This window comes from Benincasa hispida, chromosome 8, assembly GCF_027475165.1.
Source record: "Benincasa hispida cultivar pf3 chromosome 8, pf3_genome.v1.1, whole genome shotgun sequence".
NCBI classification, from domain to species: domain Eukaryota; kingdom Viridiplantae; phylum Streptophyta; class Magnoliopsida; order Cucurbitales; family Cucurbitaceae; genus Benincasa; species Benincasa hispida.
In genome coordinates, this window is record NC_143485.1 from 31,042,931 (window position 1) to 31,060,483 (window position 17,553).

Below are 17,553 nucleotides of genomic sequence, written 5' to 3' on the forward strand. Positions count from 1 at the left end.
CCCTTTGATACAAGAGTTGTAGGGAAAAAAAGGCTTGTTTATTGAAAGAATAGAAAAACTCAAAACTATAGGGGAAAAAATATAAATAAATTCTTGTTATTTTCATGGACATTCCATACAAAAATATTTCAACATGGGGAAAACAATTTAAAAATAATAATTTTCTTAAAAAAATGAAACATTGAAATTTAAGGAGATTTCAAATAAAATTATTTAAAAAAAGGGGGAAAAACCCCCTCTAAAAAGAACATCACCCCACATTCATTCCAACCCCCAGCACTTCTCCATCTTGAGGTTGTAATAGACATCATGGCAAACTGAAAGCATTTGGCAGCTCCATTTCTAAATAAGGGGTGGTGGTAACAAAGGAAACATCTTTTGTCTCCCTAGTTTACTCATTATACAAGAGCAAAACTTTCAATGCATTAAGATCAAAATTGCATTTCTTTTCTCAAATAGAAGGCTTTAACTATAAGATTATTGGGAAATTATCAGAAATAACACGTTTAAGTTTTTAACTTATAAAACTAGTAGAGATTGACTACAAGATTTTAGTTAAAAAAACTCAATTTTTTCACTTATTGATTGTTTGGGATTTTCTTAACATATCTTGCCAAATTGCACATTCAAATTATGTATATCTTGATGTTAATCTCCAAAATAACATCGAGATTCTATATTTTTGAGTTTTCTCGATGAAATTTCAGACATAATTAACACCAAAATTCATATATTTGAGCTTTCTTAATGGAATCTTGAGCAAAATTAACACTGAGATTCTATATATGTTCCAAATCTTACCCAATTTTTTGAAAAATTTGATCTTTCCTAAAAGTTAAAAATGTTGAATCAATTTGAAAAATCTATTTTGATAATTGAAAAACCCATTTGGTACTTTGGAAATTCATATAATTGTGAAAACATAAATTATGCTAAAGATTTGAAGAATTACGTAATAATTTAATATAATATTTAGTGAAAATAATATAAGATCTGAGAATATTACATAAAAAAAATAGTAAATCTCGGTGTATAATTAGATGTATCGAGAAGACCCAAAATAATAATCGATACTTAGAAAAAGTTGATTTTTTTAATCAATTCTCGATGGTCGATCTCACCAAAGATGGAACGAGAAAAACTATTTTTACGAATTTTCAAACATGCTAGTTTTGTAAGGTGAAAACCTAAACGTTCTATTTTGACAATTTCCTGAGATTATTCTACTTAAATACATAATGGCTTTACTGTCTCCTAACCTTGCTGGGATTGGCACCATCCTTCAACGATGTCGAGGATGAAGATGGCGACAACCTAGATTGGTTGAGCTTGGCAGCCTTGTCTTTATCAAATGCCTTCTGAACATCGTTTTTAAGCTCCTTGAAACGCTTCCGCTTAATCCGTTGCTCTTCGACTGTGCCCTTCGTAAGGAACAATAGATCAGGAAGGTCATCTGCCACGAACTTATCCACTGCTTCTGAGCAGTTAGGAAAGTAGCGTCTACCCGTTTCCACTGCCACCAAGAATTTTACTTTACATCAGAGATTGGTAGCTACAAAATTTGATCAACTTTGGTAGAGCGACAACAATTCACACTTCTATTTTTCTTTTTTTAATTAAAAAAAAAAAACCGGTTTTTTTAGTTGTAAGAAATCCACTCAGTAAAATAGGTGGATAACAAGAGAAATAACCTCAACCTCACCAGAGTTCCATTATAAAAAGTATAGCAGGGATGATTATATGTAGCATCCTAGTTATCAGGTTGCCTTAAAACTACACATCCTACCATCACTAAAAGTATAGGCCCCGTTTTATAACCGTTTGATTTTTTGTTTTCACTTTTGAAAATTAAGCGTATTTCTTCTTATTTTTTACAACAATTTGCATCTTTCTTAATACAATGGTTGAATTCTTAGCTAAATTCAAAAGCAAAAATAAGTTTTTAAAGGTTGCGTTTTTTAGTTTTTAAAACTTGGCTTGGTTTTTTAAACTACTGGTAAAAGGTAGACAACAAAGGAAGAAATTTGAAAGTGGAAGTAGTGTTTCCAGGCTTAATATTAAAAAACAAAAACTCAAAAACCAAATCGTTACCAAACGGAGTTATAGCATTGGATAAGTAAAGAAAATGTTAAATTACAAGGACTGTCCTTCAGATTTGTTTCTACTTAGTCTCAGTTTTCTAAAAGTATCGAATATATCTGCAAATTTTCAATTTTGTGTTTAACAGTTCTCAGAGAAATTTGAAATTTTTTTTAAAATTAATTGATCAATAAGATATAAATTTGAATTTTATGTCTAATAGAGTGTTAAACTTTCAATTTTGTGTCTAGTAGATCTGTGAAGTGTAACAAAATCGGAAGTATGGAGACCAACAAAAGAAAAGGAAATACAAGTTTCACCAAATAAAAAGTGAAAAGGTGAGGTAGCAATAACCTGTTTTCAAAAGGGCCTGCATTCTGGAAAGAAATCTTTTATTCTGTACACTTGGTGTTTCATTTAAATCAACTTCCCTCAGATTCTTATTTGAATTTTTGGGCGTAGAAAGACCAACAAACTCAGAAGTTGTGTCAGCATTTGCAATGTCCATAGCTAGCTTGGCCTCAGATGGGAAGAGTAATCGTGCAAATGCTACTGCATTAGTACATAACAATCATCCGAATGAGTACATCATACAGATTCCGAGGTGCAACATAATCGATCAAAGTAATATATATCCTAGGTCATTACCTCTGTTTTCCAGGTAAATCAACTTCATGTGCACATCATCAGCCATCGTGAGGGAAAGAATGGATGAATCTGAAGTTGGATTCCTCCACATTTCTCTCTCTAAAATGTCAATGCACAAACGGTCTTTGTTTGTTTCCTGCCCCTTCTCTGTTTTAGCATGATAATCCTTTGGCCTTGTTAACCTCTGACAGATATTTGCAGCAGTCCGACCATCCAGAGTCAAATCAAATGCCCGAGCTCCCTTGTTAAGAAGGGACATTATCACCGATGGGTCCTTACGCATTGCAGCAACATGAAGGACGGTATAACCACGTGAATTTCGTAGGTTTACATCAGCTATATTCAGATTAAGAACCTCAGACAGAGATTTGGGATCGCAGTACGCTGCAGCATAATGCAGGGCATTGGCTTCATCTAGTGTTACATCTGATTCAGATAAAAGAAGTTTCATGAGTGCAACATCATCTGAATCTAATGCCTGGCATATTTTCTTGATTCTCTTATCACGAGGACTATCAGCAATAAGGTTTTGCTCATCGCCGCCCTGAGACTTGAGCCGAACCAATTTAATGCTTTCAGCAACCTCATAGGGAAGTCCTTTCTCGAGGAAAGCACAATCAAGATCAGATCGAGCTATTCTGTCAATGCATTGAGTGACAAGAGGGCTCAATTGGCAGTGGAAAGCTACCACTAGGATTTGGATAACATTTTCCACTAAAGCCTTCACAACATAGTTAAGCAGATGTCGCTGCACATATGTAGAGTATTAGATAACACGTAACAGTAGTTTTCCTTTTATGTTTCATATGTGTAATGCAATTTGATACATTAAAAATATTATTTTAAAAAAATGATTAGATACAGTGAAATTGAAGCACACAGGTTAGGTCCTGAAAAATTCTAACCAACCATCATGAACATCAGTTTTTCACATGGAAAAAAGAAAGATATAAAACACAATAGATATAGGATTGGCATATATATCACGGAGATAGAAATAGAAGATTGTAAGACAAGGGGCAATATATTAATAATTAAGGGTAATATAAAAAATGACAATCTCCTAAGTTGGCAATGGTGGATTCCTTTGATGACCAACTCTTGGCCATGAAAAGTTCTTCTCCTCCCAAAGTTATAGACCTCATCACTAAAAATGGAATGAAATTATATGAAGGTTAGTTGCACTAGTGAAAAAACTTAACATATGCCTTAGGAAAGTAAAGTAAAATGAATTTTCAGTTGTTATGGTGGGGAAAAAAAGGAGAACGAAGACCAGTAGTCTAAATAGATTAAGAGCAGCATGCACAAAAACTTAAATAGGTCTCAAGGCATCAACAATTTGAGAAAAGAAAGATGCTCCCAGACCCTGTTCGTAGCCAGTCCATCCAATTTTGAAAGTATAACTTTTCTAATGATACAATAGCTCAACCAACGTAATAACATTCACAATATTAGATGGTTCATATATAATTTCTACTCCAGGATTGGAATAAAAATGGCAGTCAAAGTCAAACTTCCTGAGCCAAGTCCAAGGTTGAAAGCATGACCTTGACTTTACTTAAATTTCCTAATTCCTCTTTGAGTATAATTTTTAAGAAACAACTCCGCAGATGATTTACAATATAATAGTGGGAGAAAGTCGAGCCACAAGCCAAACGAGGTTACAAAAACCTCTTTTAATGGCTAAAAGGAGTATTTGAACTATGGTTGTGGAAAGGAGGCAAGAGAGAGATTTACACCAAAATAGAGCCGCCATGAAAGAAATGAGAATCAGAAACTATCTTAGGAGTTGGGACTTCTATTTGAAATTTTTATTGATCCTTTCAAGTCACAAGACCAAGAGAGAGCTACAAAAGAAAGAGAATCTAAAAACTGTCATAGAATTTCTACTTCTTGTTGAGGATTTTATTGTTCCTTTCAAGTCACAGGCTTCACAAGAAGGCTCTAGTTAGTCAAAGTCAGGATTTTTTTCCTTCTTTTAGCTTTAAAACCTAATGATATGGGAGCAACATTCACAAAATAATGGTAAAATTTAAATGATAAATTAAGCCATCAGTTTATAAATATGCCCAACCAACAAAAACTATGGAACATTAGCATTGTATCCACATTAATTTGCCAATTCATGTGATTATGTCGATTTTAATTACTTGTATGATAACCATGAAATATCATATCAATATGAGGAAATATCAGCCTAAACAAATTTAGACAGATTACTAAGTAGTAGAACTCGAAATCATCGTCTAATGATAACTAACCTGAAACAACGAAACCAGCTCCGGAATTTGAAATATGGAAGATGCATACGTTAATTGCACTGCAAAATCAATAGCAGGTCCACAAGCATCATGGGCACATGAATTGTCGACACAAGTCGACACATCTGCAGGAGATGACTTCAGCTTTCCAGTATACAAGTAACTCAACAATATCAAGAAGGCATCATATCCAACCTTGCCATAAGGCAACAGCTCATTCATATCATATTGTGCTTTACCATCTTTCATTGACGGCTTTGCATCTTTCTGAAAAAGATCATGGAAAAACCTACTCCTAGCAGCCAAAATACATCGGTGAATACCAACTGGAACGCCCTCAACTACAATATCCGCATCAGCATAATCACAACCATCATCAATCAAAAGCTGTGCCAAATTAGAGCTAAGCTTGTTTAAACTAATCACTTCAAGACTAGGCACTGGATCAGAGACAGAAGAGGTGGACATGTTACAACTCGGTGACCCATTTGTATATGAAGAAGAAGTGAAGCTCAAAGATGATGATGGTTCATGTGAATCGGCCATCTAACTAAATGGGAAGAACAAAATACCTGAGCTCCAAGCCTGTAGCTAGTTAATTCTCATGGCAAGCAATTCTAAGAGAAAATCTAAAGAACAAGTTTCTAATTCTAGAGAGCATAAGAACAATACGATGCCAAATTGAACTGATACAGTACGAGGGAATTTGAGAAACAAACGAAGCAGGATGCTAACAGCAACGTCTCGAGCAGTACATAATTCCAAAACAGGACAACAACGAACTGATCATGAAGTATTCAATTCATTCCAAATACATGAACAAACCAAAGAGACTAGAAAATCCCCATCAAAGAGATTCTCATCCAAGTATTTCAAAATCAAAACCCTCAGAACTGGGGGCACATGAAATTCCAAATCACAACGGAATCAGCATCAAACTGAGCTTGGAATGCAGAATCGAAGTCCTGGTGATCCACCAACATTCAAAAGCAGAAATGGGTCATAGAGAACTGGTCCATGGAATCATTTGGTACAACAAATTCCCACTTCAAAAAAGGAAACAATGAAACAAAGAAAGACCCAGAAACCAGAAGGTAGACAGAAAATTGGGTAAGTAGGGAAAATTAGGCGCGCCCGAAGGGGGAGGGAACAAAGGAGAATCACAAACCCAGAAGTGGCGGCAAGCAGAGGTTTGTTGGTCGCTTTCAGAAAGCAAAAAAGGTGGGAGTAGTATAGAGCAGTAATGGGAAATTGAAGAAAGAGAACGGGAACGAAGAAAGAGAAGGATTGTGAAGGGTAATTGGAAAAGGGAGAGGGAGAAAGATAAAGGTATGTAGTGTTGGATTAGATGAAGTCGCTCCCATGACGAAAGGGATGGCGTCAATCTTCCAAGCCGTGCTGCACTTACGTCCACAATGGCGTCACACTATTACCCAATACACCCAAATCCAAAAATCTCCTTCCCAGATTAACCATCGAAATTTGAATAAAAATTTAACTTTTTATTATTATTATTTTTTTTTTACATTTGAACTATTGATTTTTTTGGAGTTTATTGGTAGATTCTCAGTTAAGAGTTAAGACCAAGACCGAGATCGTATGTCTTTTCCAAATATTACTTAAATCTTCCCAAAATTTGATATTTACCATAATTTTACATGCAGAAATTGTTATTATCACATAAAATTTCAAAAAATTAGTAACCTCATATACAATAGAAAATATTTAAGTGCAACAAATTCACATTGCATTGTCGCCTTAAAGATAAATTTACTCCCATCTAGTGCCTGAGTTTAGAAAGTAATTGTCTCCCAAGATAGAACAAATTATATTTCTTATGAAAGTAATACCACATCCACAAAACCAATGAACTATACTTTATGGATATATTGAACTTCAACAAATTTCGAAATTGAGAGAATTGTTGCTTGGTTATCACTATTATACATATTGTAGGCACTCGTTTAGACCAATTTAGAATATTTTCTAAAAAATTCTAAAGTCATTCTACTTCTTCCCCAACCTTGTCTAAAGCTATAAATTCATATTCCATTGTGGATTGTGCTTTGCACGTTGGTTTGGAAGATTTCCAGGACACATCTCAACCTCTAAGAGTGAAAATGTAACCACTCATGGATTTTAAGTCTTTAGTATTAGATATCTATTAGAGTTTTTATATTAGTTGTATATTTGTTTAAGGCTACTATTCTCGTTCTACGAATACTATGTGATGTTATTGAAGTTGTCTTAAAAGATGTCATAGAAGATGTCTTTCCCGTAGATTATTTTTTTCCTTATTTTTAAAATTCTACCGAATATTTTTCCCTAGATTATTTCCTTCTGCCTTCGATTTGTAGATCAAGCATGGGTGTATTTTCTTATTCCATTGTTCCTATTTATATACAAGTATTTGCTTTATGAAGAAGACAGAATAACAGGTTTATCCATGGTCTTAGAGGGAATCTGAGATGAGATTCTTGAGGAGGAATTCTCTATCTTAGGGGAAGCCTAAGAGTTCAGTACAAAAGAAGGAGTTCTCTAACTTGGGAGAGCCTAAGTGTATTCAGTGAAGTGTTTTTCACAAAAAGAGGAAAGATAACATTGAAAGAGAGATAGTCTCATATAATGAGGGGAACCGAAATGCTAGTCACTAATATTCACATACTTAAGGGGAGCCTAAATTCTCTTAAGAAGAGGTTACATACCTAAGAGGAGCCTAGGTAATCAACGAGTTAGGCTTGACGGGAGTTACTATAAATGTTATGGTTTTATAGATAAGTACTTTGTTATAAACGATTGACTTTTAATATTAATGAATTATCTTTCCTAGGCACACTATTCTCTAGATGTAGCTGGTATATCACTTAATTGGGTTACCAATCTCTGTGTGTTTATTCTTCATTTACTGTTTATTGTTTTTATGTTGTCATGATAAGTGTTTTAACATTCTATTTAACATCATGTGGTTGTGTGACAAGGAATCTTACTTTTTTTATTTGGTATCAGAGGGGGACATCTTTATCTCGAGTGTATCGATCATGGATGGAGTTAAAGAAGGTGGTTCCACTACTCGTCTCATCTTCTAGATGGAATGAATTACTCGTATTGGAAAGCTAGAATGACAACTTTCTTGAAATCCATCGATATTAAGACCTAAAAGCTGTTATAACAAAGTGGTCTCATCCAACCACTAAAGGTGCATACGGTAAAGATATTTTGAAGCCAAAAATTTAGTGGTCTAAAACTGAAGATGAAGCTTCACAAGGAAATTCTCGTGCCCTGAATGCTATATTCAATGTTGTGATTGAAATATATTTTGTTTGATTATTAAATACATTTCTGCAAAGGAAACATAAGATATCTTATCTATTGCTCATGAGGGAACCTTTAAAGTCAAATTTTCAAGATTGCAACTATTAATATTAAAGTTTGAGAATCTAAAAATGCATGGTGAAGAATTTGTTGTTGACTTCAATGTTTGGTTGTTGGGCATTGCTAACGAGTCTTTTATTCCAGGTGAAAAAGTTTCAGAAGAAAAACTTGTTCGGAAGGTACTTAGGTCATTATCTAAGAGGTTTGACATGAAGGTCACAACCATTGAAAAAGCATAAGATATTTCTTCCATGAAAGTTGATGAATTGTTTGACTCTCTACTAACCTTTGAAATGTCTCTTCAAGGGAAGCCTAAAAAGAAGAATAAAGGGATTTCTCTGCAATCCTCCATTGATGAAGAAAATGATGTACTAAATAGGGATTCTAAAGAATCTCTTGCTGATTTCATATTTTTGCTTTTTAAACAGTTTAATTGTGTTCTCAAACAATTTGAAAAGAGGTTTGGGAACTATGATGCTTGAAATTCTAGATCTAGATGTACTCTTCCTTCAAAATAGTTCAAAACTCAGAGTGTAAAAAAGGAAGCAAATAAGACTAGACCTACCAGCTATCAACCCTAAGAAAAATCCTTTAAGTGGTGATAATGTGAAGGCCATGGACATTTTCAAGCTGAATGCCCAAATTTTTTAAAGAGACAAAATAAAATTTATGTGCTAACACTATCTGATGATGATTCTAATGAAAGCAATAATTCTGAGGAAGATGTCAAGGCCCTTGTCAAAAGGACAAGGAAATCCGGATTCGACCCCTGATGGCCCGACATTCTCCTGCATCCCTTACAATCCGGCTACGTCATCCTTACTTGCCTTGAATGCTTTTAGAAGTGAAAGTTGTCCTCACAAACCAACAGGGTCCTTTCAGCATGCTTTGTCCTCACTCACATGTATCTTAGAAAAATTCCCAAGAGGTCACCCAACATAGGATTGCTCCAAACTAAGCACGCTTAACTTTGGAGTTCTTTGATTGAGCCACCGAAAAGGAAGGTGCACCTTATTGGTATAGGTAGTAACTTTCAATTATTTTAAGCCTTTCTTAATCATACTTTCATGTCCTCAGGATCTCTTTCATTCGGACGTGATATCTGTTCATTCATGTACCCCTCTTGAACTCGGGTCGTTACACTTATGGCCACGAATATTGACCTAAAGCGTGAACTCAATCAAGTCAGAGCTAAGAAGGAATCAATGTGTAAATCAATAAGGATGTTAAACTCTGGATCTAAGGCTCTAGATAACATAATGACAAAAGGGAAATCAACTAGTGACAATTCTTGTCTTGGTTTTTCAAATCGAGAGAACTCTTATAATAAGAAATCTCAATATAAAAGGAAACAAAGGATAGAATTTGTTAAAGCTTAGTATCTTAATTCATACATCATGTCAAAAACTTTCTCAAGCAATCTGAATTGGAGGTTCAATAGATCAATCAAACAGAAGCAAATATGCTACCATTGTGGAAAAATGAGGCATAAATGACCTTTTTGTTTTCAACCATACGGAAGACTCATAAATAAAAATAAAAAAAATTTAGAGATCCTTATTGCTTCAAAAATAATTCTCAATAGGTGCCAAGACAAAAATAGATATGAAGAGTGAAAAGTGTGCAAAATATGTGTAATGTTGTCTTGACCTTTCTTAGGTATTCTGCCAAAGGAGGCTAGTTCTTTGACGGTAGAAGTTCAAGATATATGACTGGAGAAAGGGCTATATATCTGAACTAAAACCTATAAGCTCAAGAAGCGTCATGTTTGGAGATGGAGCTATAGGAAAAATAATTGGGAAGGGAACTATTAATTTGTTAGGATTGATGCCCTAAAGTCTCGTGTCCTGTAGTTTGTAAATAATATGTACGAACACCTGTGATTGTTAATATATGATATTTACTTCACATCTTGTTGTTTTACTCGGTTATTTGTTTTATTTGCTTTACTACAAACCAATAAACATAAAATCCCTGGGTATCTGTATGTGACTCAAGCATGTATGTGACTCAAGCATGTATGTGGTGACATACAAGTGGATCATGTCTTGAGTGATAACTAAAATGGTCTGTAGTATATGGATATAGGAGGGAAACCTTATCCTGGTAACGCTATGAACGCGACCCGCTTTGTGGAATGGTCACAAGTGTTGTGACTTGCCACAGATGGTCTGATCCTGATCATTTGTGTTGGAGACATGCGAGGGGGGTGTCCTATACAAAGAGTTTGTATAAGACCTGACCACGAAGTGTTAATGTCTCGTTATATAACACCGTTCATGACAGAGACTTTACTTCACTAGGATGACCATAGGTAACATGACCTCAATTTTGAGTGAGTTGGGAACTCCTGCCATTGAGGGCAGTCCTTTGATTTGTATGGGTACGAGTAGCCAAGTCGCCGATTCAAACCTACCATTTTGGGGATTCGTCTGATTTAAGAGCTGGGAACTCAACTACACAAGATGGAATTCACTTCTTCCCCAAGGCAGAGGTAAGTAGATAGATGGCTCCCTTAAGGGCTGATTTTGAGGCTTGAACGATGTGGTGCCACACACCTTCTCTTGGCCCGAGAGATGTTCACACATAGTTGGACTATGTTGTATTGTTCATTAGAAGAATCAGTGGTACTTAAGGAGTGAGATGTAACTACAAGGGCAAAACGGTAAATTGGCCCAGCTGTACTTACGAGCATCTGTGAAGGGTCATCGTACTTATGAATGGTTATATCCAATGGACACAGAAATATATCTGTGGTAATAAGAGTTTAGCTGTTGGTCTTTAGTGGAATCACTGACAGTTAACAGATGGTAAATCTCGTGGCTAAAGAGTTTAGTCAGCTATTCACGTACTATTGGAGCTTCGAGCCACAAGTCCATTAGGTCACCTGGGTAGCTTGGATAAAGTTGAGAACCAGTGTTTGGATCAATTTGAAATGTTCAAATTGACAAGAGGAAGTTCAATTATATATAATATAATTGGACTGGTTAATTATATATGATATAATTAGCTAAATGTGTGAAATACATTATTTTGGAGGAAATTAGATATAAATATGATTTATATCAAGTAGAGGAAAAATACTATAGTAGATATATGATATCAAACTATAGGATATAAATATAATATGATTATATTTATTAATTAAATTAATTGATTAATTTTTTAATAATTAACCAATTAATTCACGTTGAACGTAGGAAGATGGGGCCGCGAAGGTTAAGGTAATCGGCGGGTTAAGTTTGAAAATCGTTTTCATTTTGAAGAATTAATTCAGTCGTGCTTTTGATATCCCACGCCCAAAAGAAACCGTGAAAGAGTGATCGCGAGAGCCTATATGATAGAATCTCTCATTCGTTTAAACGATCGTTTAGTTCATGCGTTCCCTAAACAATCGTATACCATTATCATAAATGATCGTCTAGTTTTTCCTAAACGATCGTGTAGCTCTACTATACAATAAGCTTCTCCGCTATATGATAGTAGAGTTCTTCTCGTGCGCGCTTATCGTCTACACGAAATCTTCTCCTCCGTCCTTTACCAAACTCACCAGAGCCCATTCTTTGGGTTTTTGATGCCGAGGATACTCGGGTATCCCTCGTGGTGGTGTTGTCCCCGCGGCCTTATTCGTGTACGTTCGGATCGTGTAGTAACAGTCGATAGACTCGCCGAGTGCTGGTAGATCGGTGGGAGGTTTCCGCTGCTTTGGGTTCACACATATGAAGACCGTCTTCCTCTGGTATGAACCCCTTTTCTCTATGTTTTATTGTATTTTGAGCATGCCGTTGATGAGTTTAATATGCATAACTGTTAGTATGGAATGTATATCGTTTATGTTTCGATCATTGTGAAATCGGAGCGATCTAAGCCCACTCATGGAACTATCCGTATGAGATCCTTCATAATTATCATGGCCTTCCTTCATTAAGTGATTTTATGCTTGTTGAAGGTCTCATTGTGAATCAGATTAGCATCAGGCAACGATGTGATCAAGGCTTGATTGTTAATTTTACTAAACACTGACATATTATCATAGATAATGACAAAGCTCTCCTTATGATAGGTACTCGATCCTCTAATGATTGCTATTTGTGGTCCTCTAATGATATTCCTTAGGTATGTAATCTATCTCGCCAAGATAAGACAAATCTGTGGCATAAATGCTTGGGACATGTGAATATAAAGACTATTCAAAAGGTTGTTGCTAAAAGTGCTATTATTGGTCTTCCTCAGTTGCAAATGGTCAATGGACTTATGTGGAGATTGTCAATCAGATAAACAATCACATGTTTCTCATAAACAAGTTGTGCATATCGTCTCAAGCCGCATTATTGAACTTCATTTGAATCTCAGGGTCCTATGCAAACTGAAAGCCTGAGAGGAAAGAAGTATGTATTAGTCTGTGTTGATGACTTTTACAAGTACACATGGGTACACTTTTTTCAAGATAAATAAAAAACTTTTACTGCTTTTCAAATACTTTATCTCCAACTTCAACGAGAGAAAAGCTTAAGTGTTGTGTGAATTCGAAGTGTTCATGGTAGGGAATTTGAGAATTCTTAATTCATGAATTTTTTTTGTTCGGTTGGTATTTTTCATGAATTCTCTTCTCTCTTTACTCCTCAACACGATGGTATTGTGAAAATGAAGAATCACACATTTCAAGCAATGGCTAGAGAAATGTTGCATGCTAAACGTGCACCATTCCATTTTTGGGCTAAAGCTATGGACACAAACTGCCGTATTCATAACAAAGTTGTGTTGCGTCCTAGTTTTTCTTGCACAAATTATGAAATATGGCAAGGGAGAAAACCCAATGTCAAATTTTTTCATATATTCAACAACACATTTGATAGGTCTAAAAAAGAACTACATTTTAGTACATAAATACCTCAATTTTATGCTATTAATTTGCTCTATATGTCAATTTTATAGGTAAAATACAATCCCGACATATTTTGGAGTCCTTAGAAGAAATTTGGACCTAAAAGGAGTTAAAATGAGCAAAGAATCAATTAAGGAGAAGAAATCCTAACAAATTACCATTTTGCACCTCAGTTGAAGCAAATCTACGTGCCTCACTTCGAAGATGGAATGTCGTAAAGCTCACGCTAAGCTTACGTCCAATGCTACCTTGACGTTGAATGATAGTAGCTAAGAAACAGGGCAGCGTCACATCCTTCAGCATTGCAACGCTATGGATTTTGACGGAAAGATAAAAAAACGTGCTTGCCTACGCAAGGGACTGTTGCAACATTTCCTACCCTGTCGCAACACTATAACCTTGATATAAAAGCAGTTTCTCAGCCATTTTCACAAGAGAGGAGACCATCTTTTACGAAAGAGAGATCAATATTCACGATTCTGAAGAGAAATTTTTGTAATTTCTTCATTCTTATATCATTTTCTTGCAAGATTTAATAGATTTCTTGAAGATCTTTCCACTTCATGAGTAGGTAAGTTTTCTTTCTTGGGGATTATGTTAGATTAATCAATTCTTGAAACCTTCCTTTCAATTTTCTCTTGCAATTTGTTTTTTCTTGAATGTTCTTGCTTTTAATCTTAATAAAATCTATTAAAGATGAATTGATAACTCAAATTTAATTGATTTTTAATGCAAAATTACATGGCTCTATAGCATAATTGTAATTAGGTTGCAAGAACTAGTGGTTTTGATGGAAAGTTTGGACTTCATTTCCTATTTTCTTGAAAAGATTTACTAGTTTAGAACATTCATATTAATCATGCTTGATTTCAGTCTTTTATAGTTCAAGAATGTCATAGTTATGAAAACCTAAGAAATGCATGCAATTTAGGAATTAGATCTGGAGTGTCTTTAGGAAATATATATGATCTAAATTAGGTTTAATTGACCAATTTAAGTTAGTTGCCTAATTAGGGCATTAGGGCTTAGCCTTAATGGCGTATGGAACAAATGAGTTACATGAAATCAATTAAGTCTACGATAGAATTAGGTTAATCTATATAAATCCCCAAGATCCCTTTTCCATTGAAATGCTTACATAATTTCTTTCATACTCTCTCTCATTAATCTCAATATCAAAATTTCATATCAATTTTTGTTTTACTTTTACTTTGTTTCTTGAAAACCAACAGCCCTTCTCCCCCCATAATTTGGATTTCAAAAGTCAATTTTGCCAATTAAAAGAGGTTCCTTGTGGATTGACCTCATACCTCCACTATTATTATTTGTTATTGTTAGTAGTAGTATGAGTTTTACAAATTTTATTTGTCTTGAGTTGAGTTTGAATTAACGACATCGATCTTGACACTGAACAACATGTTATATACTCCTCTAATAGTCAAGCCTACCTTTTTTGGAGATTTGTCTGATTTGGGAGCTGGAAACTCAGTTACACAAGATTAAATTCACTCCTTTCCTGAAGTAGGGGTAAGTAGATAGATTGCTCCCTTAAGAGCTGATTCCAGATCTTGAACATGGTGGCCACAACTTCTCTTTGGAAGAGAGGACTCACTCATAGTAGAACTATGACTTATGTTCATTAAAAGGATCAGTGGTACTTAAGGAATTAGATGTAACTATAGGGACATAACGGCTATTGGCCCAACTGTACTTACTAGCGATCTGTAAAGGGTTATCATACTGTTGATTGGTTGAAATTGACACAAAATATATTTATAGTAAAGAGATTGCAACTGTCGGTCTTTAGTGAAGTGCTTGGCAATTAATGGATGGTGGATTCCGTGACTAAAGAGTTTAGTCATGTACCGTTGGAGCTTTAAGCTATAAGTCCATAAGGCCCCCTTGGTAACTCAATGGATTCAAGTTGAGAATCAGGTCTTGGTGTTGATTTGAAATGTTCAAATTGATAAGAGAAAATTCGATTATATATGATATGATCGGTATGATGTATGAGATACATCAAATGGAGGATTAATGTAAATGAGATTTACATTAAGTACCATGAAATAGAAAAAGAGCTATGGTTTATATGTTTCATGAGATGAAATATTAAAACTATAGAATATGGTAAGTTGGTTATTATATATATTTATAATTGATTATTGAATAATTATCTTTTTTCTCTAATAACTAATTGAGTGGGAGGTTATTGGTGGTTTTCATGGTAGATTTTGCAAGAGTTGCTATTCTCAGAAGAAACTCACGGATCGCTGTCAAGTGAGAATTTTTTTCACTAAACGATAGTTGAAAGAGGGACTAAACAATCGTGGAGTGACACTATACAATAGTTCACTCAGCTGGTCATAGCTAAACAATCGTAGGGCATTTGCTATATGATAGCTCACCTTCCTCTAAACGATTGAGCATTCGTCTATATGATAGACTTCTTCTCATCTCCCACTTGCTCAATCGTCTACACAATTGTTATTACTCCGGTCTCTTCCTCTAACCAAGTCCACACAGAGCCCACACTTCTGGATTCTCATACCGAGAATACCAAGGTAGCCATTATAGTGGTGTCCTCACTCAACTCGACTGAGTTTGAGGTTTTGGAGGCCGTTCGCTGGGTTCGTGATCTTGGAGATCGTTGAGTTCGTGTCTACTGGTTGATCGTGTTATGTTGCGGTCGTTGTGTTCGAGTGTTGCTGTCTTGGAGGCTGAACGAGCGTTCGTGATCGAGGGAGTTTGAAACATGAGTCTTCAAAGGTATTTATAATCTTTCTCTTGATCTTATTGTAAAGCATGCTGTAATTTCGTATTGTTCAATTTCGAATGGAATTTGGAACGATCATTCCCTGCTCATAGAAATCCTCATGTCTAATTTTCTTATGTTTTAACATTCTATTTAACATCTTGTGGTTGTGTAACGAGGACTCTTACTTTTTCATTCATTTAGCGTCACAATAGCCTTCAAGTACAGTGGGATATCTAGTCTAATGTAAGCCATAATTTTTAGTATGCTTTAGGTATTCTGAAATTTTTAATATAGCTTTTCAATGATCTTAGCCTAGATTACTCGTATAATGGTTGCTTACAACATATGCTACATTTGGACGTGTACAACTCATGATGTACATTAAATTGCCAATTATGCGAGAATATTCTAGTTATGTTTTATACTATCTCCATTATTTTTAGCTAAATAGATACTAGTATCTATTAGTGTCTTTATTATACCAATGTCATGCTTTTGTAATTTCTCAAGTATTTTATCAATATAATATGAATTAGACAACACTGACCCTTGTGGAGTTCTAGAAATTTTAATTCCTAGAATAACATCCCTTTCGTTTTATATTTATTGGCTAACATTTGTTTAGTAGTCTTAATAATATTGGCATTGCTACCTATAATTAACATACCATCAACATACAAACACATAATGCCATGGTCATTCTTATTACTATTGTCATATACAAATTTGTCGTATTCATTAATTTTAAACTCATTTTCCAACATACATCATCAAAATTTTCACGTCTCTATTTTAGTGCTTGTTTTAATCCATAAAAAGATCTTATTAGTTTTCAAATTTTGTTTTGTTTATTAACTGGACACAACAAACCCTTTATATTGTTGCATTTAGATCTCTTCATCTAACTTACATTTAAAAATGTTGTCTTGACATCCATCTGATGTATCTCAAGTCCATGCAAAGCCAATATTATTATGAGCATAAGGATACATGTAATTCTAGAAGTAAATATCAAAATAGTAAGTCTGTCTTGTTGCTTGTAATCTTTGGCTACAAGTCTTGCCTTATATTTATTTATTAATCCACCGGTCTTCATTTTTTATTTAAAAATTCACTTACATCTAAGTGATTTACTTCTTATTAGAATATCAACAAATTCCATAATGTGATTTTGCGTAATAGACTCAATTTCATTATTCACGGCTTCTTTCCAATATAAGGCTTCTGCAAAAAACATTGCCCTAGTTAAATGTTTAAGGTTCGTTTTCTAACAAATATGTTACAAAAATTAGGCCCAAATGGTTTTGAGATCCTCATCCTTTTACTTCATTTGAGTTTATCTTCCTTATTTAATTCAACATGAAAAAGCGATAGGATGATTCGTCACTCGATATATGGATGTTAAACAAAAAACACTGTCAAAAATTGCAATAACAAAAATATCGACAACAAGTAAACAAGTAAAGGCACACAGCAGTTGGTAACCCAGATTGGTGATAAACACCTGTGTTTGAGGGGCAGAGTGCCCAGGAAAGATAGTCCACTAATATTAA

General features: G+C 34.7%; 1 protein-coding gene across 1 annotated transcript; it reads right to left on the reverse strand.

Annotated features, from left to right (window-relative positions):
• Window positions 1-1,074: 1,074 nt before the first annotated feature.
• LOC120083207 (BTB/POZ domain and ankyrin repeat-containing protein NPR1-like) lies at window positions 1,075-6,386 on the reverse strand. Its single transcript, XM_039038859.2, has 4 exons — window positions 4,989-6,386; window positions 2,728-3,475; window positions 2,434-2,631; window positions 1,075-1,513 (listed from the first exon to the last, which is right to left on the reverse strand). Exons 1-4 carry the CDS (start codon window positions 5,532-5,534, stop codon window positions 1,245-1,247), a joined length of 1,761 nt encoding a protein of 586 aa, XP_038894787.2. The 5' UTR covers window positions 5,535-6,386; the 3' UTR covers window positions 1,075-1,244.
• Between the last annotated feature and the right edge of the window lie 11,167 nt (window positions 6,387-17,553).

Coding starts and splice junctions, on each gene's coding strand:
- LOC120083207 (XM_039038859.2), bottom strand. CDS start 5,534: ATGGCCGATTCACATGAACCATCATCATCTTTGAGCTTCACTTCTTCT. Junction 3,476..4,988: donor AGCTGGTTTCGTTGTTTCAG/GTTAGTTATCAT, acceptor ACATATGTGCAG/CGACATCTGCTTAACTATGT. Junction 1,514..2,433: donor GCAGGCCCTTTTGAAAACAG/GTTATTGCTACC, acceptor TCTTGGTGGCAG/TGGAAACGGGTAGACGCTAC.